The 26,651-nt window shown below is 38.0% G+C and overlaps 3 protein-coding genes across 7 annotated transcripts; 2 read left to right on the top strand and 1 right to left on the bottom strand.

The window, feature by feature from the left end:
* Window positions 1-5,816: 5,816 nt before the first annotated feature.
* On the top strand, window positions 5,817-12,945 carry LOC103942831 (protein DA1-related 2). Its single transcript, XM_048564973.1, has 13 exons — window positions 5,817-5,823; window positions 5,973-6,032; window positions 6,150-6,286; window positions 10,493-10,580; window positions 10,689-10,812; window positions 10,961-11,081; window positions 11,167-11,250; window positions 11,337-11,434; window positions 11,535-11,769; window positions 11,856-11,918; window positions 12,042-12,157; window positions 12,259-12,317; window positions 12,432-12,945. The coding sequence occupies exons 1-13, from the start codon at window positions 5,817-5,819 to the stop codon at window positions 12,764-12,766; spliced, it is 1,527 nt and encodes a 508-aa protein (XP_048420930.1). The 3' UTR covers window positions 12,767-12,945.
* A 4,549-nt stretch (window positions 12,946-17,494) lies between these two features.
* LOC103943006 (protein DA1-related 2-like) lies at window positions 17,495-21,277 on the top strand. Of its 2 annotated transcripts, none has more exons than XM_048565349.1 (12): window positions 17,495-17,960; window positions 18,114-18,280; window positions 18,847-18,934; window positions 19,046-19,166; window positions 19,302-19,422; window positions 19,508-19,591; window positions 19,678-19,797; window positions 19,928-20,140; window positions 20,221-20,283; window positions 20,377-20,492; window positions 20,592-20,650; window positions 20,765-21,277. In XM_048565349.1, exons 1-12 carry the CDS (start codon window positions 17,915-17,917, stop codon window positions 21,091-21,093), a joined length of 1,527 nt encoding a protein of 508 aa, XP_048421306.1. In that variant the 5' UTR covers window positions 17,495-17,914; the 3' UTR covers window positions 21,094-21,277. The 2 variants fall into 2 exon arrangements, with proteins under 2 accessions (XP_048421306.1, XP_048421307.1); XM_048565350.1 differs by having other exon boundaries at window positions 17,496-17,927.
* Window positions 21,278-21,595: 318 nt separating this feature from the next.
* Window positions 21,596-25,874, bottom strand: LOC103942811 (mitochondrial substrate carrier family protein B-like). Of its 4 annotated transcripts, none has more exons than XR_666686.3 (9): window positions 24,889-25,874; window positions 24,378-24,554; window positions 24,122-24,271; window positions 23,688-23,789; window positions 23,531-23,601; window positions 23,338-23,405; window positions 22,885-23,026; window positions 22,668-22,755; window positions 22,054-22,079 (listed from the first exon to the last, which is right to left on the bottom strand). XR_666686.3 is itself a non-coding variant. In XM_009353015.3 (7 exons), exons 1-7 carry the CDS (start codon window positions 25,135-25,137, stop codon window positions 21,838-21,840), a joined length of 1,059 nt encoding a protein of 352 aa, XP_009351290.2. In that variant the 5' UTR covers window positions 25,138-25,865; the 3' UTR covers window positions 21,596-21,837. The 4 variants fall into 4 exon arrangements, 1 of the variants encoding a protein (XP_009351290.2); XR_007251197.1 differs by having other exon boundaries at window positions 22,885-23,002; window positions 24,889-25,869; XR_666687.3 differs by having other exon boundaries at window positions 22,668-23,002; window positions 24,889-25,868.
* Between the last annotated feature and the right edge of the window lie 777 nt (window positions 25,875-26,651).

The raw sequence follows: 26,651 nt of genomic DNA, 5'->3' as shown, positions 1-26,651 counted from the left end.
ATTGAGGGATCACCCTTGGGCTAGGCCTCAAGCAATATCAGAACCACAGAACTAGGAGGAAGAGTCCACACTCCGTACAACCCCCAACTCAAAGAAAGAAAAAAAAAAAAAACCCATATATATGCAGCCAAAACCACGAGCAAAAATGGAGTGATTTGTTTCATGATGTGCTCTGAATATTTATCACTTCCTCTTTTCACGACAGTATCAAAGTCTAAATAATTTTACTTTAAGGAAAGGCAGCAGCAACTGCAGGGTTTTCAATTTTCCATGCGCATGCATGCATCGCATCTGCAACGCTAATCCCTAAACTAAATATGTTGCCCTTTACCAGAATCTTAGCATCTAACATCGACCGCTTCTCACTCACAACTTCTCAAAGTAATAAAGTTCCTAGCTATAGCCTCCCAAAACTGCTGCGAATATGGTTCAAGCCACAACCTATTGGATATAGATTATATTCCTAAGTAGATCCATTTTCGTCAAACCGCCATGTGATTTAACTAATCTATTACGTCATAACACAATTTTTTTATTTGTTATATGAGACCCTAAAATATTAATATATCATGCACTCGTACCGTGGGAGATCCAGAAAAAATTATTCAGGAGCTCATATGTAAAAATTCACAACATTTCTTAAACGTATAATAACGTTAAAAATTAAACTGTAGTTTTATCATTCATAATTTATAGAACAAATAACAATAAAAGTTACAATTGTCCACGATGCGTTTTTATATTTTGAAAATGCTGCATTATAGCTTCATTATCAATAGAAGACAAAACATTGTTCTCAATATAAACAATCATGCTATCACTCAACCATTGATCTTCCATTCAAGGCTCTCTCCACTGAAGCATTAGTCACCAGTGGAACCAAAGACAATGTAAGTAGCAACCACACATGATTATATACTATATTCCTACTCGTCTCTACTATTTTTTTTGCCAGACTACCAATTCATTTCAATTGAGAAAATTCACTACTCGAACACATATAGTTGATCTTGAAGTGCTAAGAGTTGACACATAGAAAATTCATTTGGATAAAATTGAGCAAAACAAATTTGCTTTTGTTCATCAAAAGTTAGGAATGAAGCATTCAGGTTTGCTGAGCATGCGGGCCTGCCCTTTTTTTTTTGAAACTGTTGTTTGTCTATTTTTTCCTTGTGAAATAATCTGTTCCAAAACTATGTGGTTTTTTCCAGGTAATATTTTAAAATAATAATAATAATAATAAGAGTAATTCCTCTTTGAGACATTTTATCAAGTCGTTGGAGGGCATGTATAAAGAACAATTCAAACCTTCAAAGGGACAACATCCAAGTCGTCTATGAAGATCCACGAGAATTCAGAGGATCAGCTAACCCCCTTTGCCTCTCCGTCCCTACTCGTACGTGTTATAACACATGAATTAATAAATCACGTTGTGGTATGATCGAGATCAATTATATATCAATATCAGGATATGCAAACGCTTTCTTTTAGGCTTTAGCCAAGATGAATAAATAAGTGAAAAATAAGCATATGGACGGCTAGCAAAAGTCCCCTTTCATCCTGAAATGAGTCATCATATCGCAAAATTGTGTAGTATAGGAATATTGCAGGACAGTTGCCATGCAAAAACCGACTTTGCCTTTGGTTGCCTGTTGCAGACAACTACATAGAGTATCAGGTACTTTGTGCCTTATCAAAAAAGGTACCAATACAGATTTTCTACATACAAGAATTTTACAAATGATAGAGGCCGTGCAAATCCAGGAACTTAATTTATTCGTTCTAGTAAATCTTTTTTTGTTTTTGTTCTAGAAATATATCAATGGCTGCATTATATTATATATGGTCTGAAAAATCACAACTATATGGTCTTAAAAATCACAACATTTTGGTTGGCACATATATAAGCTTCCAAGGTTCCAAGTGGGGTTTGACTGTATACACAAAGTTTTAAACTATTCACAACATGTACAAAACTAGGAGAATGATAGACTTATATCAAGATTTTATTTACATGACATAGATTTATTCAATCAAAACTCTGTTGCATATAAGTTATTCTCCAAAACTCCGTCCCACCCTAAATAGCTCATCCATCTTAGTTTTGGTGGCTACGTCCGTGCGGTTCCAAATATATATGAAATCACAATGCGTTTGGCAGTATCAAAATTATATATATACATTAGTCAAGGAAAGTTACAATATTTGATGTGATTATATAAATTTCCCTGCAAAGGGCTCGCTTAAGATGCTGATGAGAAGGGGCATTTTTTGTTAGAGAATATTGTTGCCATGTTACCTAATGAGAAGAAAAGAGAACTAATATATAGATGAGTATCTAATTCCATTGGAAGCAAAGAGAATTTAATTATTGTATTTGACAAACCAAATGGGGAAAAAAGTGGGGTAAAAGAGAGGAAAAGGGAGAATAAAAACCAGCTATTTTAAATGGATCACCATTAGGAACACTTTTAATCTTTAAAGGTATTTGGCTGCTTTTATATATGCTAATTCTTGGATATAATGCCCCGCATTTTCCTCTTATCCAAACACAACATCAACCCACTCGGCGAAAATAAAAGATGAGAAATGTTTGAGTGTCACGGTCACTACATTATACGATGATATGAATTCATGTGTTATAATATTGATAAAAGACAGTACTAATATATCATATGCTAAAACTATAGTGTTAATAAGCACATGCAATACTGTTGATCCTAAACACTACCAAGCTTATGTGGCGCGCAGGCCGAGTAATTAATAAGCTAACTACGTCATTCGGCTGTGTGCGGGGCGTCCCAATTCATCAGTCGAGTTCGGCCGGGGAGTAAAATATGTTGGTGTGGCGTTAAGTGAGCTGTTGACTTCTTGATCTTGCGACTGTGGCCGAGGAAGGAACACGTCTTGGCCTTTGGGTGCTAGAGCCTGAAGACAAGGCTGCTAGTCTTGCGAAGTTCACGGATTGTCGGCGCCGGGTTCGATCACAGTGATTATATTCGTGAGAGTATAAGCATGTCGAATTGGTAACAGACTATATGGACACAAATACTCAAAAAAAGATGTATGTCTTGATGGTAAATGTGGTTCGGCTGTCGGAATATCGAACTCTAAAAGATACTTGTGAATATCCAATCATAAAACAACTCAGCGTTCAATGTGCTGAGTCTAGTAACTTGGAACACCTCACTTCGCCGAGAAGGCTGATGAGATGACCTCTACCAATAAGGACTCGAAAATCGTCGTCGACTGAGACTTAGATAAATAATCAATCGGCCTCGAAGCGGTGATGTTTATCCAAACTAAAGGTGCTCTTTGATCGGCTAATTCTATGGCTCCAGTGCTGTTTATCCAAACTGAAGATGTCGCCAGTTGCCTTCATAGTGCTATTTATCCAAACTGAAGATGTGTTGTGTTGGAGGAAGAAATAGGAGAAGGATAAAATCTCAAAGGTTGTTGAGGTAGAGTAATTTGTGTGTTGAATTAGAGAGGGCTTAAATGTTGCTAGCGATTATGTATTTATAGGCTTATAACATCCATACTTTTTGCTTGGCATGGCCAGATAATTTTGTAGAGTCCAACTACAACTCTCACTCGCGGGCCTTGAATTGATCCGTATTAGAGGCCAAAGCATATCCTTCAGATTACTGTACGTGACTTTTCAAATAAAATAAAAGCCTATCTAGGCTTATCACATCTCATTAAAAGCCTAGCCCACCTAGGCTTCTTATCTCATCATCAAAACTCCATCAGTAGCCTTTAAACTATCTAACAACACCAACACCATGCAAAATGGCCTAGCCTACCTAGGTTCCTTATCTCATCATTGTCCAAGACCATGATTTTCCTTTTGGAGATCATTAAATCACATATGTTGATCTCCACTCCAAGCTGTTTCAATCTACACGTACACTGCCAGACATCCCAAATCAATTTGAACTGCACTGCTTGCTTGAGAATATAACTCGCATCCTATTTATCCTGTTTGAGAAAATGCTAAGATAATTTATATTAAAAGATAATTATTATGATAAAGAAAATCATAATATCATCTATCTTGCATGCTTCATTATCTGGAATTTGATCCTCTCCGAGGCAAATCCTCGGGATCCTCCTGACCCAATAACACTGACCGTTGGATTTTGATCCAATGGCTACAAACAAGGGGCCCCTCTAAAAGTTATAATAATTGTAACCGTTGGATTTTGATCCAACGGTCCATGTTGGTGGGTCAAGAGGATCCGGAGGCTTTGCCTTGGAGAGGATCCAATTCCTGATTATTTGACGCCGTTCATATCTCCATACTCCACCATCATTCAAATCAATTGGGATTTAGACAAATATTAGGTTCAAATAATTTAATATATTACTAAGAGATAATATCATGATTAAAATAAAATATTATTTCTCAATAATAATTAAAAATCATTTCAACCACTTTATCATTCAACGGTAAAAAACTTTGCTCAATCAACGGCCTCGATTACTCGGACTGATATTGTAAAATCGGGTCCAAACAAATACGCCTTTGGAGAAAATTAAATTGAATCATGTTATGGTGAGACAACATTACTAACGAACTTCTTGGCCATAACTGCCATACAAAGGTGAAAACTTATGTCTGACCGGCCGTATACAACTTAAGGGAAACCGACCATCTTAATGACTGTGTAGCCGCACAACCACGTAGTCCGACATACGATTCCTAATATATACCCACATGAGGGGATGGAGGCCCATGGTATTTCGGTAAATAAAGAGTATGCTCTGACCATGTTTTAAATAGTGTAACTGTCTAGTCGTATTCCTCAACATTTGTAAGTGAGATGTCTTAGGTTCAATTCTTGCCAAAGGCGAATTTGAACCACATTATTACTAGCCTATGATGAAGCTTAACCTAATCTCTCACCCATTTAATATAAATAATATCGTTTGTTCAAAAAAAAAAAAAAAAGGAAACACGGGAAAACATAAATTTGTTCTAAAATTCAAAACAAGGAAGAAAATAGAAAAAAAAAAAAAGAAGAAGAGAAAAGTACATCGTTTTCGGTCCTGTTTGGCCTTGTTTTTTCATCAAAAACTGCTTCACTTTAAAGTTAAGCAATAAAAAAATATTTGATAAAAACAAAAAATATCCTGCTTATTTTAAAAGTAATAGCCTCCAAACAGTAGCTTTCAAAATCATCATGTTGGTTGCTATTAAAAGTTGCTTTAATAAAAAACGGAGTTGAGCTTTTAAAGAATAACTTCACCAACTATATTACCCTCATTAGTTTTTAAAAATGACAGTGTTTTAACCTTTATGACAGTGTTTATCAAACGCTCAACTACTTTATTTTACAACTGATCATCTTCAAGCATAGGATAAATAGTTTTTAAAAAACATAGCAATCTCAAACCGGGGCTTCAATCCATCCACTTCCCTCCAATTGCAATCCATGATGATGCATATACACACCACACCTTTTTTCTTTTCCATCGATTCATCATATAGGTGAAGTTTGCATTTCACCTTCCCTTTCCATATCGATCATTAATATTTTGAATATTTCAACAAAAATATTGACAATTTTGTGGATATTTTAAACACTGCCCTTACTATAGAAGGACTAATACGTACATGTATGTGCATACACAGATATATGAATTTAAGTTTTCTTTTAGTTGGTAGTTTGAGAGAAATGAATTGAATTTCATTGCTTCGGAAGCCAAGAATCTGAGCCTTTCTCTGCGCCTGTCTGTCTACATTCTACAATCACTTTCTGTCTCTCTCAGAGATTCTCTTGCTTTCTCTTTCGGCCTTTTAATTTTTGCCGATGCCTGGTACCTTGTTCTCCTCCCTCTTTTCTTTTGAGCCGTCCGTCACGTAATTCATCTCTCTCTCTCTCTCTCTCTCTTTCTCTCTCTGACCGTCCCTTTCAAGGTTCTTCGTGATTACGGTGAAGTCCTCTTAGGCTCTTCCTATACATAAGGAGCTCAATCTTCAATCGTTCCTTCAGGTGTCACCCAGATTTCTCACCCTTGTATTTGCGGTATAACATATATACATACATACATACATACATACATATATATATAACATGAATTCAACTTTAATTTTTCCAAACATTTGTTTTCTGAAGCTCTGTTTTCTTATGTTGTTGGAACAGAGTCGCGCTTTATGAAACGTCTCGGTAAACTTTTCAGGAGTGGGCCTAATCGTGGAGAAGCCGCCGAGCGCAGCAACCCGAATCCGCAGCTTAGTGGTGACGAAAATGAGCTTTGGCGGGCGCTGCCTCGATCCTTGGTTTGAACACCAACCCCTCTCGTATTTTTTATGATCACGTTTTCTTAAATTCGGATTGTTCATATATGTTAGTTATTGTTGTTTGGATTACAAAATTATGGCATATTTTTGTTCGAGTTCGGCTGCAAAATATGCCCTTTACTTGCAATACAAGGGATTCAATCTGAAATGGGTGGATGCTAAGAATTTTAACTTTCCTTGAGATTGCAAGATATGGGGTTTTAAAAATTCCCACTTGATTTTGAGTGCTTATATCTTCACCCATTTTTACTTACTTTTCGTACACTCATTGTTAATTTCTGTCTTTTAATTTTCTTTTATTTTCTTTACTTGAATTTTTACTTTCATCCATGGACGTAATTTTTGTTATGTTTTTACTTTGGTCAAATCCGTGAGTTGATTGTTCCATCAATTTTTTGTGCACATATTCTCATTTGAAAAATCGAAGTTGGGAAAAAGCTTGTTCATGTGAGACAATATTTGTGGAAGTCGTAGCCTTTCATTCATTGATCCATCTTATAAATAGATACAACTGTTAAAGAGTACAAAAAGTCCTATTGGGATGATAAGTTTTCCATCAATATCTCATATACAAGATAACAAATATTTGAACTTAAATTAAAACAACTTAAATACTAAGAAGACTAAATTTATAAACTAAATGATGTGTCACCAATGAGAATTAAACACGTTAATCAACACTTAATTAATAATCCAATCATCAACTTTCATGATATTTAGTATGCAAAATTTAGTCTCCCTAATATTATCTTAATCTAAAACCATTATGGACTCATGTTTAACACCCCCCTGCAAACTTGGCATCGGAGGATGAACAAGTTTGGATCGAAGTAGAAGATGACGAGCCTTAAGAAAACCCTTGGTTAGCAAGTCGGCAGGCCGATCAACAAAAGGCAAAAAATGAACTTGATGGCTGCCCAAGGCCACTCGTTCTATAACAAAGTGATAATCCAACTTAATATGATGAGTCCTAAACCTGGGTTGCTGCCATGAATGTGGTGTTGAGGTTGTTATAGTAGAGAAAAATAGGAAATTGATCAGCAATGCCTAACTCATGAAACAAATAAGATATGTAATTTCAACACACGGGTGGGAGAGTGTTTGATACTCAAACTCAACACTAGACTTGGACAAGGTTGGTTGCTTCTTAGAACACCATGAAATTAAGTTATTGCCAAGATAAACCAAATAATTTGTTGTTGAGCGACGAGTATCAACACAAGCTGACTAGTCCACATAGGAGTAGGCCGAGATGCAAGCCAAAGCAGTGCTTCTTAAAAGAAGCACATAACCGGTGTTTTTTCCAGGAAGCAATTCAAGTACTTTTGTAACCCAAAAATATTTTTTCTAAAAACACTTTTAGTTATTTTAATAACATTTCCAAACAAACCTGAAGACAACGAATGTGGTATTGCGGTTGTGGGCCTATGCCAATGGGAACAACATAAAGCTCCACATAAGAGGACGAAGCTGAATGGTGTGGCTTAACATATGGAAAGTCAGCCTCGTGAAACATAACATGCCGAGAAATGTAAACACATTCCGAACTTGGATCAAGGCACTTTTAACTTCTATGAGAATCATTATATCCCACCTTACACATTCAATATATCGATTCATCAGTTTATTTTTGACATAAGGAACACGCAAGTAACCAAGGGTACGTAAGTGAGTGGAAGAAGAAGAGCAACCAAACAAAAATGTGTGGGGAGTGGACCAACGAAGTGTAGGTGTAGGAAGTAAATTGATGAGGTGAACAAAAGTGAGCACGGCCTCAACCCATAAAGTGAGAGGAGCATAAGCCGCAACGAGCAAAATACTAGTCATGTCAACACTATGATGATGCTTGAGCTCAGCAAGTTTATTCTATTGGGGCATGTGATGACATGAAAAATGTTATTGAATACTAGATCGATCGCAATACTCAGAAATGAGTGATTTACGTACTTAGTACCACCATCATTTTGCAATTATTTAATAGAGACATTAAATAAATTTCTAACCGTAGCCACAAATGTTTGAAAATACGTGAAAACCTCAGATTTCTTTTTTATTAGACAAATTCACGAATAACGCGAATAATCATCGATTAAAAGTATTTAACAAGATAACCAGAAACAAAATCAATGGTGGACATCCACACATCCTAATGGATAATAAAAAAAGAAGGAACAATTTCACATGCATTATTCAATTCACAAGGAAGCTCTGTGAATTTTCCTAATGCACAACTTCTACAAAAGTGACGAGAAACGACATAGTTTGAACCTAGACTAGAATGTAAACGAGACAACACAGACGCTTACAAATGACCAAGACGTTTATGCCAATCAATGGACGACGCAGTAAGAGCTTGAGGGGATTAAAACGACAACGGGTATAGTCCATCTTTACATGGATCTTGAAAGAGCAACGCACTATTACGTAAATAAAAAATACAATAAAAGAGATGGAAGAAACAAATGCCACATTATTGTCTTACATAGTGTGAGTAACAGAAAAGAGATTTTTGTGTAAAGATGGAACATGAAAGATACTATGAAGATAGAAAGGTCCAGAATTAAGAGAAATAGGAATCGTACCAGTTAAAGTGACATTAAGTGTGTCACCCACCCATTTAACCGAGTTGTGACCATGATAATGTTGTGGATTTTGAAGAGCACTTGCATCACCGGTCTTATGGTGTGTGGCACCAGTGTTAGGAAACCAACTAGGGGTTCCGATGCTGGGAAAGGGATCCTCTCCGGATCCCTTCCACCAATCCACCAAATTAAGGGATCTGATTCCTTGAAATTTGATCTAACAGCTAAAGTTATTATAAATTTTAAAGAGGCTCCCTGTTTGTAGTCGTTGGATCAAATTTCAAAGGTCTAGATCCCTTGATTTGGTAAATTTGGTAGAAAGGATTCAGAGAGGATCCCTTTCCCCAAAACTAAACAACTTGAGAGCCCGCAAAGGAAGAAAGTGCAGCGGGGCCTCCATATCGACGTGGATAGGTGGCAGCAGAATGATGACATGGAACAAAATGGGACACGAATCAACATTGGTTGGAGAAATTTTTGATTGTGACGGGAACACGGGTTACCGAAGTGTTTTTATGTAAGTGTGGGAAATTTTATTTTTTAAGTTGTTACCAAGAGAGGTCCAATTACCTCTAGCAGCAAATCCGCGAGGCCCATTTCAGTGCAGAGTAGATTCATGGCCCAGGGTGAGACCAGGAATAGGCTCAGTCAAAGTGGAAGTGATATGGCTAAGCTAACCACCAGTTGATCTTATTGAAATCATTTAAGGTATTCAGGATTCGGAACCGTGGAAGAGGTGATAGTGGCGGTGGCGGATGAACATGAAGAAAGTTGAGATTCCACTATAAAATCAATTGGCAATATGAAGAGTAATCAAATCTCTTATAAGCTTATGCAAAGTCCATTCTGCCATCAACGTGGGACTTATTCTCAATGCACTCCCTCACGTTTGGCGGCTTTTTAAGCCTAACATATGAACAATAGAACCGGGTGATGTGGAGCACATGTGTCCGTTTGACTTCACACGTGAGACAACCTGATCTGATACTATGAAGAGAGTTGAGGTTCCACCATAAAACCAATTGGCAATATGAGATGTAGTCCCCACCTCTTACGAGTCCATGCAAGGTCTATTCTCTCGTCAACGTGGAACTAATTCTCAATGTAATCAGAGGTAGAATGGGGAGGAATTGTGGTGGTGGTAGTAATGGTGACAGCAAGTGGAGGATTTTGGAGATCGAAAGCAATGCTCTTGGAGTGAAGTTCTTCGAATGCGGCAGTGGAGATTATTCAGGACTGCAATGCGAAGCATGGAGTAGTCTGGGCCGAGACCGCGAAGGACTGTAACAAGATTGTCAGGGTCAACTGGACGACCCATATTGGCAAGTTTATCAGCCAATGATTTAGCATGCTGCAGACACTCAGGGACATACAAGATAATAAATATTTGAATAAAGTAAAAGCAAACCTAATCTAAAACCGTTATGGACTCTTGTTTAACAGAAGGATTAGTTGATGAATTCGACTAAATGGTGCTAACGTATGAAACTATAAGAACGAAAGTGCAAAAAAGAAAACTACAACGACGAAAGTGAGAATCCGAGTAAACGACTGGAACCGTTGGTGCATTTCTAAATTAGTTTCGTTTTCTTTCCGTGATCAGGATGACCGCTCTAGAGCGCAGAAGGAGAAAGAGGAGTTAGACCATGCAATTTCACTGGCTCAGGCTGAAGATTTGAAAAAAAAAAGTGGTAGGTTTCCATTCTTCAAGATCTGAACTCCGAGTATGACGTTCTGTATGTGCGCGCACGTGTTTTCACAATGTCGTTATTGAGGATTGTAAATTTTCCAATTTACAGGATATAGATCGCAGACAGAAAAAGATGACGAGCTTACTAGGTCACGTGAGGAAGGTCTGAATCCACCTTTATATCCTCCATATGCCCCAGCCCCTCCACCGTATTATCCCAATGGACAGCAAAGGTAGCATTTTATCGGGTGTACTTCTTAATTTCGCGAAGCTTAAGATCTTCAATTTGATTAATTTTTATTTGCGTACCAAATTGCTCAGTGTTAATGAAGCTTGAAAGTTGCTGATACTAATCCTGTGCTTTTTCTGTCTGATAAGCAGAATATGTGGTGGTTGTAAACTCGACATACGCTATGGCAACTACCTGGAATGCATGGGGACTTTCTTTCATCCCCAGTGCTTCTGTTGTCATTCTTGTGGCCGTCCGATTTTTGAGAATGAGGTAGCTTCTCTTCCTTGGACTCGGACGACTGTGTTCTTTATTTCCCTATGATCCAGTTCTTACCGGTGTTTTCTCTTGATTGAAGTTTTCTTTGTCAGGGAGGGATCCATATCACAAGTCCTGCTTTAAAGAACTGGCTCATCCCAAGTGTGAAGTTTGCCATCAATTTGTAAGAAAAGTCGATTTTCTAAATAAATAGAAATATTATTGTAACCTACTTCGACATAAACAATTCTTCGCTTTGAAAATTTTCAGATTCCAACAAATCGAGCTGGTTTGATCGAGTACAGATGCCATCCGTTTTGGTCACAAAAGTACTGTCCAGCACATGAACAGGATAACACGTCTCGTTGATCTACACTAGCACCAAAATTTAAACCTTGAAAACTATCTCCTCCTAGTATTTCTTTAAAATGAAATGTCACGAGCGCTAAATGAAAACTTTTCTGCTTTCTTCTTTTTCTTCCTTTTGAAGTCTTGGGATGCAAGGTACGTTTCATTGGGGGACGGGCGAAGTCAATGCTTCGAGTGCATGGAATCTGCTATCATGGACACCGGTGACTGTCAGACTCTGTATCACGCCATACGAGACTACTTTGAAGGGATGAACATGCAATTGGATCAGCAAATACCCATGCTTCTGGTCGAAAGACAAGCTCTAAAAGAAGCTGTTGTAGGCGAAAAGAGTGTAATGTCGAAATCCCTGCTCTGTTCTCGAGTTTTTTTTTTCTTCAGTTTGGGGAGTTCTTCTAATTCATAACTGGTTCTTTGCAGGGCCTCCATCACATGCCTGAGATCAGGGGTTTATGCCTTTTGGAAGAGCAGACTGTCACCAGTGTACGAATTTAGACAATTCTAGTTCTCTTTTCGTTCTTTCTTAAAATTGAAATGATTCCTGAAGCTGACCTAAAAGGAATTTTCTCATTTGTTTCTCTTGAATCTTCATGAGTAACTAATCAGATCATCAAAAGGCCGAGAATTAGGGGGCATCAATATATTGGAATGAGAACCCAACCTCAGACATTGACTCGAAAATGTGAAGTTACTGCCATTCTTGTTCTCTATGGCTTCCCGAGGTAAGCTAGTTGGTTTTTTCGAAAAAAAAAAAAAACGAAATGGTTATAAAACTAGCACGCAAAGTTCATCTGACCGTTTTCAACAATCTTGTTGGATGCAGGTTACTAACAGGTGCCATTCTTGCCCATGAATTGATGCAAGGCTTGTTACACCTCAAAGGTAGCATGTATTTCCAAAGCCCTCCTCACACGAACCTAAACCTAAAACCCTAAGCCCTGAACCTCGCCCCCTCTTTTTTCGGGGACTCAATTTCTTGTTTAATTTACAATGCAGGGTACCGGAATCTTAATCCCGAGGTAGAGAAAGGCATCTGCCAGGTGCTTTCGTACATGTGGCTTGAGTCAGAATTAATGCCGGGATTCAAAAACATGCCGTCTTCATCTACATTTACATCCGCAGCTTCCTCTTCCTCTTCCACGTTTTCATCAAAAAAAGGTGGAAAATCGAAAATTGAACACAAACTAGGGGAGTTTTTCATGCACCAAATCGCCAACGATTCTTCACCTGCATATGGAGGAGGGTTTCGAGCAGCTAATGCAGCTGTCAACAAGTATGGTTTGCGTCGTACATTGGATTACATTCGCCTCACCGGAAACTTCCCGTTGTAACGAGGAAAAAATAAAGTTGCTATTTCACTGATCTCTTTGCTTTTATACGGCCATTGAAGTCTAGTATTTTGCTCAACCCTAATTACGGATTGAGCTCGTCGCAGAAGCTTTAGATTAGGGTGCTGGGACTGGGTAGATACAAGCTCAAACTGTGACTCTTCCAATCAAATATTAATAAATAATAAGTGAATGTATTATTTTCTTTGAGATGAGAAATTCTTCTGTTCTTAATTCTTACAAATTTTAATGGAGTTTGCGTCTGCGTTATGGAATCTTCTGTTAGAGAAGTTTTGTGAAAGAATACTTCGTATGAGAGCAAGGTGGTGGGCACGTGACAGATTCCCCAATGTGTAGAAAAATTCTTGTAAAAGACGAGCATGCTTTTGGAGACAGATTAATTTTTCAATGCGACTAATCACATCGCCATTTAATGTTAGAAATTTGCACCTAACAATATAGATGAATGACGATAGCGCCATGGCAGTGTGACAATCATGTTGAGCATTTAGCTAATAGATAGATTAGTACAACGTTTAATGATCGCTTACTTTGTTAATTCGAAGACAAGAACACATTAGAAGTGTGAGATAAGAACATTGAATATTTCTGATAACTGCGGGAGACAGTTGCGTCGCTAAAAATACTAAATGTGAGAGACATAGGATCGTCAATCCATACATGGAAAAATCTATTCCTCGTAGCAGTATGGGAAAACTGTTGGAAATTCAAATAAAAACAGGCTGTAAAAGGTTGCTGCTAGCTGGTAGTTTCTTCACAGGTTGTATCCACACATGCTGCAACTACAAAGACTAAAGTTTCCTCCATGTGCTAGCTGAAAGTGTGTTGAAAGACAGCAGAGATGTGAGCTGCTGTGTGCAAGCTGTCCAAAGTTCACATGATCTGTATGCATGTGTTGTCTTATTGTTTATTCATTTTCTGCTTGTATAAATAAGCCTCCTTGCTAGGCTTTAGAATGATCCCATCCGAATCCCACTTCCAATTGTGAAGAAGCTTGTAAGCTTTCTTATTCCATCAGTTTGTAAACCTTTTGTCATATATCAAAGTCCAAGTGTTTTGCCAAAGCTTGTTGCTTCCCTCCTTTCTCTATTTCTTTCTTTGTCCAATTTTATTGAGAGTGCAAAGTGAGAGGTGTGATAGAGTTTGTAAACTTATCACCCACATATTTTGGTATTGAATAAGCAAACTCCGGTGAATACCAACAAAAACTACTTACCAAGAGATTTTGTTACAACAGCTTCATTCACGCCCTTCCTACACAGGCAGGGTTCGTCCCTCCCTGCCCCTGCGATGCCATTCGATTGGGTTCTCAGATCCTCCCAGCTCAGATTTCTCCTCGAGAGAAGCCTAGAAATCCCAACTGCGAAAAAGGATCTCTCCTTTTTTTTATGGTCCGAGTGCTATCCTACGGAGGCTCTTCGAATTTTGGCTTTTGGGTTTGGTGGGCCTTTTTTTTTAAAGGAATATATTTGTGTAGATAATAAAAAGTGAATTTTGTCGGAAAAAAAAGGAGGTAGAAAATGGGAAGGAACAGAGAAAAATGGGGAAAATGTTTTTTGATTTGTAAAAAAAGAAGAAGAAAGCGTGAAAAGATTGAGATTCAGACGGCTGCAACTCCTAGGTGAGTGTAAAGGAGGTGCCCATAATAATCTGAGTTCTATGCAAAATCTAACCATTGCAAAAAAATTATTAGATTTTTATATATGCAAAATTTAATTGTTAAGTTTTTGGACCACTAAGTAGTACATACCATAGAAAACAAATTGATTGTAACGAATAACTTGGTAATAAAAATGATAATACACCGGTAACACTGAAAATCTCTTGCTAAACATGTTTTCAGATATGAACTTCTATGCATTTGAATTTGGAAGGGTGAACCCAGCTAGCAAAACAATCTATTAAGGGATCACCCTAAGGCTAGGCCTCAACCAATAACTGCACCACATAACTAGGAGGAATAGTCCACACTCCGTACAATCCCCAACTCCAAGAAAAAAACCCAGTGCGCAGAAAAAGCCACGAGCAAAAATGGAGTGATTTGTTTCATGATGTGCTCTGAATTTTGAACGCTTCCTCTTTTCACGACAGTATCAAAGTCTAAATAATTTTACTTTAAAGAAAGGCATTTGCAACGGCAGGGTTTTCAATTTTCCATGTGCATGCATGCATGGTATCTGCTGCAACCCTAAACCCTAAGCTAAATATGTTGCCCTTTACCAGAATCCTAGCCTCCAACATCAACTGCTTCTTTCTCACAACTTGTCCTTAACACACAAAAGAAATGATTAAATATTTGTAAGCTGAGAATAAAATTCAAATGCATAAACTGCCATAGCAATTCAGATTTCTCAAAGTAAAGTGTTCCTAACTATAGGCTCCCAAAACTTCTGTGAATATTGTTCAAGTCACAACCTATTCGCTATAGATTATATTCTTAAGTAGATCAATTCCTGGCATGATGGTTAAACCGTCATGTGATTTAACTGATCTATTTATGTTATAACACATTTTATTTATTTATTATTCTAGACCATAAAATGTTAATAAATCATACACTCGCATGTATTATACACATAAATTATTAATATTACGTGACGGTGTAAGATCACTCATGTATCTACATGATCTATAAGCACCTTTTCTTGTAGGTAGGTCCAATCCTGCCCTTTAGGCTTTGGCCAAGATCAATAAACAAGTGGAAAAAAGCATATGGACGGCTAGCAAAAGGCCCCTTTAATCCTGAAATGAGTCATCATATCGTATAATTGTGTGGTATAGGAATATTGTCGGACAGTTGCCATGCAAAAACCGACTTTGCCTTTGGTTGCCTGTTGCAGATAAATACATAAAAGTATCAGCCACTCTGTGTCTTATCAAAACAGGCACGAATACAGATTTTCTACATACAAGAATCTCTTGCATTTTAGAAATGCTAATTAAACTTCCAAAGGTACCAACATATTAGGTGTAAAGGTGGGTTTTGGCTATCCTCTATACACAAAGTTTTGAACTATTCACAACATGTACAAAATTAGGAGAATGACTCACATTAGTTCAGTAATATGTATAATATCAAGATTTTATCCACATTATATAACATTATTGAATCAAAACACCATATAACAATAAATCCGTTGCATATAAATTACTCTCTGAAACTCCGTTACACCCTAAATAGCTCACCCGCCTCAGTTTTGGTGGCTACGTCTGGGCCGCTCCAGAGATTTATGAGATCACAATACTTTGCTTTTGGCAGTATCAAAATTATAATATATATGTATGTGTGTGAGTGTGTGTATATATATATTTTGCAATATTTGATGGGATTATATAAATTGTTGTGCAACAACGTTAAATATGAAACTAATAAACTAATACAGAAAAATATGACAAAACAAACAAATCAAAGTGACATTAAGATTTATACTGATTTGGTGTAGACCTACGTCCAGTTTAAAGACGCCAAAGAAATTCCACTAATAATTAAAATGAAGATTACCAATAGAGTTTGACAAACAAATCTAAAATCTCACAAACATCCAATAGCTAACACTCAAAACAACAGGGTGCGTTGGATTTGTGATTTAATATTGAATAAGAAGGGGTATTTTTTAGGAGGGAATATTGTTGCCATGTGAAAACCTAATGAAAAGAAAAGAGAATTAATATATAAATAAGTATCCAGTTCCATAGGAAGGAAAGATAAATTAATATATTTGTATTTCACAAACCAACTGGGAAAAAAGTGGGGGAAAAAGAGGGAAAAGGGAAGAATAAAAACCTGCTATGTTAATGGACCACCATTAGGAAGACTGTTAAATCTTAATAGATTTTAAAGGCAGCTTTGAATTTTGGAGTATCAGTGTTAATACAAGTTTTTTAGATAAGAACAGAGAGCGAAGTACGCAAAAAAAAAAAAAAAAAAAAATCACCTCATGGCCTTGTTGTGCACATGTCAACATATATCAGCATATGCCAAAACAATCTGATGAATAATATAGAAGAAATTTGTCGAGTGTTATCAACACAACCTATCAATATATGCTTAGCATGCGTTTATCAAACATTTAGTAGGCTCAAAAAGGACTCGAACTAAACATTCGGAAAACCCTTAGAAAACCTTCACATGTATATTTTTGAACTTGAGTGGTCATGGGATATAATGCTAGCATTTTCCTGTTCTCCAAACACAACCTCAACCCACTCGGCCACAATAAAAGACGATATTTGAGTATGACGGTCCGTTACAGTTTATGTGATAATATGAATTTACGTGTTATAATATTAATAATAGACAATATAGCATTGAGGTTATGGGTAATGTCCAGACGTTGGTGACGAGAGTAATCACTCTTCCCCTAAACTTTTTATGAAACCAAAAGACAATATTAATAGGGAATTGTTATTAGCACTCAAAAAATCTCATTCTACACTCCAAACTTTCTATATTTGGAAAGAAAAATACACTTGTGAGGAGTATAGAATGAGATTTTTAGAGTGCCAATAACACTTCCCTATTAATATGTCATACACTAAAACTGTAGTGTTTATAGGTACATGTAATACGCCTTTAGAGAAAATCAACTTGAATCACGTTGGGGTGAGACAACTATAGTAAAGAACTTCTTGCCATAGCTGCTAAAGAAAAGAGAGAACTTATTTCAGACCGGAAGTTGAAGGGAGAATGTGCCGATATTGTTGATACTCTGACCTTTCAATTGTTAACATGTCATCGATAAACAGAACTACAGTTAAACCTTCGTGTAGAAGGACTAATACGTATATTTGCATGTGCATATACAAATATATGAAGTTGAGTTTTCTTTTAGTTGGAGTTTTGAGAGAAATGAATTGAATTTCATTGCTTTGGAAGCCAAGAATCTGAGCCTTTCTCTGCGTCTCTCTGTCTACATTCTAAAATCACTTTCTTTCTCTCCCGGAGATTCTCTTGCTTTCTTTCTCTCTTTCTCTCTCGGCCTTTTAATTTTGACGATGCCTGGTGCCTTGTTCTCCTCCATCTTTTCTTTCAAGCCGTCTGTCACGTAATTTCTCTCTCTCCCTCTCTGTCTTTCTCTCTCTCTGTAACCGTCCCTAGTCTCTTCCTATACATAAGAAGCTCAGTATTCAATGGCTCCTTCAGGTGTCAACCAGCTTTCTCACCCTTGTATTTATGGTAACATATATATATACGTATATGTATATATATATATTCAACTTTAATTTTTTCAATCGTTTATTATCTGGGGATCTGTTTTCTTGTATTGTTGGAACAGAGGACTTTGTTTTTATAGTTGGGAGGTCTTGTTGAAATATTTGTGGTAAGCAGGGGATTTTGTTTCTTCGAACACCGAGAGGAAGTCGCGCTTTATGAAATGGCTCAGTAAACTTTTCAGGAGTGGGCTTAGCCGTCGAGAAGCCGCCGCTGGTAGTAGCCGGAATCCGCAGCTTATTGGTGACGAAAACATGCTTTGGCAGGCGCCACCTCGATCCTTGGTTTGAACTCCAATCCCTCTCCTATTTTTCTGATCACGTTTTCTTAAATTCGGATTGTTCATATGTTAGTATTGTTCTTGTTTGGATTACAAAATTTATGGCATGTTTTTGTTTTCGATTTTCGGCTGCAAAATATGCCCTTTGCTTGCAGTACAAGGGATTCAATCTGAAATGGGTGGATGCTAAGAATATTTACTTTTCTTGAGATTGCAAGACATGGGGTTTCAAAAACTCCCAGTTGATTTTGAGTGCTTATATCTTTACTCGAATTTTCACCTTCATCCATGTAGGTCATTTTTGTAACATTTACGTTATGTTTTTCACTTTGGTCGAATCCGTCAACTGAGTTGATTTTTCCATCAATTTTTTGTGCACATACTCTCATTCAAAAAATCATCGAAGTTGGAAGGATTAGTTGATGAATTGGACTAAATGGTGCTAACGTTTGAAACTATAAGAACGAAAGTGCAACGAGGAAAACTACGACGACGAAAGTGAGAATCCGAGTAAACTACTGGAACTATTGGTGCATTTCTAAATTAGTTTCGTTGTCTTTTCGTGATCAGGATGACAACTCTAGAGCACAGAAGGAGAAAGAGGAGTTAGACCATGCAATTGCAGTGTCTCTGGCTGAAGATTTGAAAAGACCGAGTGGTAGGTTTCCATTCTTCAAGATCCAAACTCTGAGTACAGCCCTCTGTGTGTGTGCGCGCTCATGTGTTTTCACAACGTCGTTATTGAGGATTTAAAATTTTCAATTTCCAGGACACAGATGGCAGACAGAAAAAGATGAAGAGCTTGCTAGGTCACTTCAGGAAGGTCTGAATCCATTGTATCCTCCATATGCCCCAGCTCATCCACAGTATTATCCCTGTGCACAACAAAGGTAACATTTTTTTCGGGTTACACGTAGCTTAGGAACTTCAACTTGTTCAATGTTTGTTTGCATACCAAATTTCTGTGTTAATGAAGCTTGAAAGTAGCTGCTACTAATCCTGTGGTTTTTGTGTCTGATTAGCAGAATATGTGGCGGTTGTAAACGCGACATTCGCTATGGCAACTACCTGGGTTGCATGGGGACTTTTTTTCATCCCCAGTGCTTCTGTTGCCGTTCTTGTGGCCACCCAATTGTTGAGAATGAGGTAGCTTCTCTTCCTTGGACTCGAACAACTGTGTTCTTTTTTTCGCTATGGTCTAGTTCTTACCAATGTTTTCTCTTGATCGAAGTTTTCTTTGTCAGGGAGGGATCCATATCACAAGTCCTGCTTTAAAGATCTGGCTCATCCCAAGTGTGAAGTTTGCCATCAATTTGTAAGAAAACTCTATTTTCTAAATAAATAGAAATGTTATTGTAACCTACTTCGACATAAACAATTCTTCGCTTTGAAAATTTTCAGATTCCAACAAATCGAGCTGGTTTGATCGAGTACAGATGCCATCCGTTTTGGTCACAGAAGTACTGTCCAGCACATGAACATGATAACACATCTCGTTGCTGCAGTTGCGAACGCTTAGAGGTACTAATCTACACTAACAAGAAAATTTTGTCCTTGAAAACTAATATCTCCTCCAAGTACTTCTTCAAATTGCAGCATCACGAATGCTAAGTCAAAAATTTCTGTTTTCTTCTTTTTCTTCCATTTGAAGTCTTGGGATGCAAGGTACTTTTCACTGGGTGACGGGCGGAGTATATGCTTTGAGTGCATGGAATCCGCTATCATGGACACCGATGACTGCCAGACGCTGTATCACACCATACGAGACTATTATGAAGGGATGAACATGCAACTGGATCAGCAAATACCCATGCTTCTTGTCGAAAGACAAGCACTTAACGAAGCTATTGTGGGCGAAAAGAGTGTAATGTCGAAATCCATGCTCTGTTGTTTGCGTTTTTTCGGTTTGAGGAATTCTTCTAATTCATAACCGGTTCTTTGCAGGGCCTCCACCACATGCCCGAGACTAGAGGTTTATGCCTTTCGGAAGAGCAGACCGTCACCAGTGTACGAATTTAGACGGTTCTACTAATTCTCTTTTCGTTCTTTCTTAAAATTGAAATGATTCGTGAAGCTGACCTCAACGAGTTTTCTAATCAGATCCTCAAAAGGCCGAGAATCGGGGGGAATCAATTTACCGGGATGAGAACACAACCTCAGAAATTGACTCGAAAATGCGAAGTTACTGCCATTCTTGTTCTCTATGGCCTCCCAAGGTAATGCTAGTTGCTTCTTTCAACTAAAAAAATTACTTGTAGAAGACTAGCACTACTCAAAGTTCATCTGATCGTTTTCAATATTCACGTCGGATGCAGGTTACTAACAGGTGCCATTCTTGCCCATGAATTGATGCACGGTTGGTTACGCCTCAAAGGTAGCATGTATTTCCAAAGCTCTCCTCACACAAAACTAAACCCGAAACCCTAAGCCCTGAACCTCGCCTGTTTTTTTTATTGGACTCAATTTCTTGTTTAATTTGACAATGCAGGGTACCGGAACCTTAATCCCGAGGTAGAGGAAGGCATCTGCCAGGTGCTTTCATACATGTGGCTTGAGTCAGAAGTAATGCCGGAATCCAAAAACATGCCGTCTTCATCTACATCCTCAGCTTCATCTTCCTCTTCCACGTTTTCATCGAAAAAAGGTGGAAAATCGAAAGTTGAGCACAAACTAGGGGAGTTTTTCATGCACCAAATCGCCAACGATTCTTCACCTGCATACGGAGGAGGGTTTCGAACAGCCAATGCAGCTGCCAACAAGTATGGTTTGCGTAATACATTGAATCACATTCGCCTCACCGGAAACTTCCCATTGTAACGATGAAAAATATTGCTATTTCACTGGCGTCTTTGCCTTTATACGGCCATTGAAGTCTGAAGATATATTAGTTTGCTCAACCCTAAAAACGGATTGAGCCCGTCCCAGAAGCATACAAGCTAAAATTGTCACTCTTCCAATCAAATATTAATAAATAATAAATAAATATTAATGTATTTCTTTTCTTTGAGATGAGTGATTCTTTTGTTCTATAAATTTTAAAGGAGCTTGCGTTATGGAGTTTTCTGAGAGGTTTTGTGACAGATTTCTTCGTATGAGAGCAAGTTGGTGGGCCCATGAGGGATTCCCCAATGTATAGAAAAATCCTTGTGAAAGACGAGCATATTTCTGGAGACGGATTAGTTTTTCAAGGTGACGGTCACACTACCAAGTAATGTTAGTGATTTGAGTCTAATAATATAGATGAATGATGATATAACCGTGACAGTTACGCTGAGAAACTCACGTTAGAAGTGTGAATAGGTGATGAATGAATTACAGCTGCAGGAAACGTCCCATAAATTGAAGATTTTTGGGATAGGATTGAATATTTCTGGTAACTGCAAGAGTGTTGCTTCGCATACAAATTCTAAATGTGAGAGATATAGGATCGTCAATCTATACATGGAAAAATCTGTTCCTCGCGGCAGCATCGCAAAACTAACCACCATGAGATTTTGTTATAATAGCGTCGTTCACGCCCCTCATACAGTATCGCTTACGGAAAGATGAGTATGTAGTCAACTATATAGCAGCACTGACGTCCGCTAAAAGCACCTTCAACGTCTCGTACGTCATGAAACAGATACCGACACCAGGTACCACCTTGTAGTATTCTGGTAGGATACCCCTATAGAAGCCACGCAACCCTTCTGTTTTGAAGATGTGCTTAAATGTGCCAAAAAGGCCCGTTGTGTAGACCCGGGCTCGGCCACCAGCGCCTTCCAGCTGCTTCCGCCGCCTCACAAGATCCAATGGAAAGGTTGCTGCATAATACAATGAGAATAAAATGAAAAGAGCAGGGACACCATTGTTGCATACCATCATACTATAATACTGTTTCAAGACTAGATTTTCCAAGGTCATGAAATCAGATAGCGAACAGTTAATAAATCAACTATAACAATGCATCGACAGTAACACATGACAAGTCAAGACAAGAAAAAAGGCACAACTGAGATCAAAGCAAGGAAAATAAACCTAAAACATATGAGCAGACTACTAGCACTATGCAATCACTCCCGGACAGATTAAGTAATATTGGCTGTTCGACTACCACTACTATGCAGCATGACAATCCAGTGCAGGTTTAATGAATTTTAGTTTTTTCGGGCGTGATAATGATGTGTTCAAATATTCTACAGGTCAGTCAGCAAATGATTTTGAAAGCCAACACTCGCATTTTATGACATAATGGAAGACAGTCAGCCTTAAATAAAGGAAAGTATATTTGAAGATTATAATCCAAGTGAAGGCAACACCCCAAGGACATCCCCTCATGCACTGGTGAGGGCATGAAGGACCACAATACCTATGAAGCCATTGGAAAGAGGAAGCCTAAGTGAGAAGCATACCTCAAAGAGGACACCTCTCACATTTGATAACTGAAGATATAGGTTCACCTGAGAGCAGTTCCACCCTATAATAGAACCGACTGCAAACCTTTGGGAGACAAGTCACCGAAGAAATGTGGGAAAGATGATGTTAATCGAAACAAGATTTTTATCATAAGAAAAAAAATTAAGTTAGATGAATGATGGAGCACAGAAGATTTCTTGTCAGCTTCCTTACTAAGATAGTAAGATTCTCCAGATACCAAATTAACAAAACCACTCCGGTCAGGTTTCTGGCTCTAGAGATCAGTCTGGTTAGAGACTTGGTGCAGAGCCTGCACCACAACCTGTTTTCTCTGCATCAAAAGCATAGAAAACATCTATGTACATTAACTTTTATGTATTATTGACATTCTAATTAAACAAACCAAATTATTTCAAACACATTGTTAACTGTAACAGTCTGTTCTAATTAGATTTCAATGATTCAGATTAGGTTTGGGATATTTCACCAAAATTACATAATAAAATATGTAACAGAAAACATTATCGAAGTAGTAAATAGTGAAAGGAAAATGTGTATTGATTACAAACTATGACTTCCATCAAGAACAACCACCCAGACTATCTGACACAAAAAATTATAAAGAATCACTTTTCAAAAGAAAATAGAAAGTGTAAGATCACTCACCTGTTGATGATGCAATTCCTGAAAGGCTCCCACAAGCAAGACTAACCAACATAGTAGAATCCTCGGGCCTGAAGTGAAGATAACGAAATTAGCAAATTAGCATTATAGTGTTAGGCCTAAAGAAAGTATGCATGCAAAGGTAGTTGTAATATAAGACCAAAAAACTACAGACTCGATTGATAAAGAAACCCACCTATGTGACTGCCAAGAAGCTCTCAAGGTCTCATACACTGAAAAACTGATAGCTATATTGGGCCCAACACCCTGCATTACAGACAATACAGAAGTCAGAATAAACACCAAAAGAGGATCATAGGCATAAATCTTAAAAGAAGATAATATAAGCATACCAAGAGGGTTGCTCCGAGTCCCTTATAGAGACCCAAAATACCCTCATCCCGGGTAATAGTTCGCAGCGTATGCCAAATTCCTTTGTAGTACATCACATTTGTCTGCAAATTTCCAACTAATGAATATGGAGCAAAATGCACATGAAAAGGCAGAGTGCTTAAATTCAATCATAGACTAACATAGAGTCATCCAAAAAGGATGAAATGGTTCAGAGTACAGTTGAACATATTCCCCTGTAGGTATTGATTTAAATATACAACTATACTGTAACTTCTGGGGAAGTGTTAAAGAAAAGCATATGCCAATTACCAATAACAAAACACGGCAAGCATTCCCAAAAATGTCAATCAATGGTTCAACAACTTAACAAATCAGTAAATAAAATCTAGTAAAAGAAAGCAGTTTCTTTCCAAACATGCCTATATGGTCTTACCTGAGCTGCAAGGCGCGTCCTTACAAGATCCAAAGGATATGTAACTGATGCAGCTGTTATTCCCGCCGATCCTCCACCCACAAAATGCACGCAAAGGTCTGTACTCAAGTTGTCCCTATGATTTTCCAGTCCTGGAACTTTTTGTAACAACTGTACCAGATAAAACCCAATGAATTAAACATCAAGCAATGACAAAATAACTTACTTGAACAATTGAACTGTATGAAGGTAAAATGAACCAAGCGTTTTTACCAACCTTTTTATATTGCTCGTATGAATAGAAATTGACCGAAGAATAAGGAAGACGATGAGCAATTGTCACCAAATTTCCTTTCCAGAAAGCTCTAAAACCTTCTTCACTAGCAATTCTGGAGGCCTCACGCCATATGCTAGCTTTTCGCATCGTTGCAACATCCGAGTGCATACCTTGCACCTAAAATGATAGATGGTATCAACAAAGCAGCTCCATCGTTCAGTAATCATAACAAAACCCAATCTGTACTCGTTCAGTAACCCGAAAACTCCGACATTTCAAAGTTCAAATTTTTACCCAAATTTTCATTAAAACTAAAACCAAGCATGATCCATTGTTCACTAAAGCATTAAAAAAAAAAAAACCCAATCTTCCCTTGATCAGTAACTCGAAAACTCCCGATTTTAATTCGACCAAAATAATATATCACAAGTCTATAAATTAAACAAAAACTCACCAATCAGCTTGCAAAACCAAACATTAAAGAAGAATAAAAGAAAGGAAAAAGACCCACCTGAAAGAGAATAGTGAGGCGAGCGAGAGGTGCCGTGCAAGTCTTACTGAGAGAGCCGGCGACACCTCCGGCGAGAAGCTGTGACACCGCACCGATCTGAGACTGTTGGTGCAGCGGCTTCGGCTGTTTCTGCGGCAGCGACTGCGAGAGCGTCCTAACGCCACCTTCAACAGCCACGCCTCCATGGCCGGTATTCAGAGCTCTCTGCCCTCCTTCCACCACCACCCCAACTCTCGCCTCCGTCTGCATTTCTGGGTTGCCCTAGAATCCCCAAACTTCGCCACGAAGAAACCTCACCCCCAACTACCAAAGCCTGAGAGAAATTGAACGCTGTGAAACCCTAAAGACTAGAAATTGCAGGAACCCCGACGCAGTTCTGTGCTTCTGCTGTGGAGCCTCTTCTTACTCTCGTCTGCTCTCTGTGCCTAATTTGAACGCAGGAAGGTGGAGAAGAATGTCTGAGGCGACGTCGTTTGGATCGCTTCGCGGCAACGGTGCGTTTTAAGAAAGATTAGGGTTTTGCGTCGTCGTCGCTTAAGACGGCAGTTGCGACTCCAGTGCGGTCAGTCCTATTCTAGCACAGACAAGTGTCGGTTTTCTATTCGCTACTGAAAAAGGCCGTTGATAGGTAAACGTCAATAAGTCGAATATCTATGATGTGGGTCGTGTTACAATACAACGGGATGCAGACAATTATTGCTGTCGCGGAATATCTGATGTACCGATTATTTTGGCTTTCGAATATGCTTTGCGCCCGCTGATTCAAGTTCGCAGGCTTACTTTCATAGATAAATAGTTTGGTGACAGCTGGCAACGTTAACGTTGTTGTAATAGGAAGTCGTTTACTGCGTTCTCCACTACCTGGCTGCCACGTAGGATTTTGACAGTCTAGACAGCCGCCAAGGCGTTAGGCAGAGACCAGGCGATCCAATTAGGGTGAAGCCTCTAGGCCTACGCAGTTTAGGAGGCTTTAGGCGGCCCTTGGCGGTTCAATATTTTTATTTTTTTTATTTTTTTAGGTTAAGGGTTTGAAGATAGTTTCTTGTGAAACAACATTAAGTTTTCTTGTAAAATAACTCTGAATCCATATTCTATGTTATGTATTCAATTAAGCGTAGTCACTTTTTTATATCTTTGTATTGTTATATAATAAAATTAAATAATTTGTTTAGGTTTCACCTAGGCCCCTAGGTGCTAGATTCTTATTTCCCTCTAGACTAGCTCCTAGCTATCTAAAACATTGGGGAAATAAAATGGAAAAGAAAGAGAAAATTTAGTCTTTTAGTTTAATTATGAGGTAAAAGTAAGAAAAAAAAATTGGTACGAAAAGTTATTATGGGTATATTTGGATCACATTTTTTAAATTTGACGTCTACACAATCGTGTAATTTTATGATTTACGCATTAATATAAAGGTGAACGAGAAGTGTCTTTAATTGCGACCCAAATGTGATTTTGACATGGTATAACTTTCACGAAATATAAACAAAAAAGTATAGCAGAACATCATTCTTCTTCCCTTTAGTGGTAGGTTGATTGCATGAACTTGTAAAAAGAAAGTGGAACTTGGATGGCTTTGAGTCCAAGCAAGATATTATCTTTTTCGTATTCCTAAATCAAAGTAAACCCTAGCCAACATGATCTGTTAAAATGTTTGAATTCAAGATTCCAAATAACATGGTTCTCTTGAGGAATTGAATTTCAAACCCTTTTAATGAAACATTGTTGACCTAATCAAACTAAAGAATGCAGAAAGATAAATG

Source organism: the organism of the source record quoted next, unplaced genomic scaffold, assembly GCF_019419815.1.
Source record: "Pyrus x bretschneideri cultivar Hongxiangsu unplaced genomic scaffold, Pyrus_bretschneideri_v1 Contig4, whole genome shotgun sequence".
Classification (NCBI taxonomy): Eukaryota; Viridiplantae; Streptophyta; class Magnoliopsida; order Rosales; family Rosaceae; genus Pyrus; species Pyrus x bretschneideri.
The sequence above is the reverse complement of the archived record's forward strand: the minus strand, read 5'-3'. Positions and strand labels throughout refer to the sequence as shown.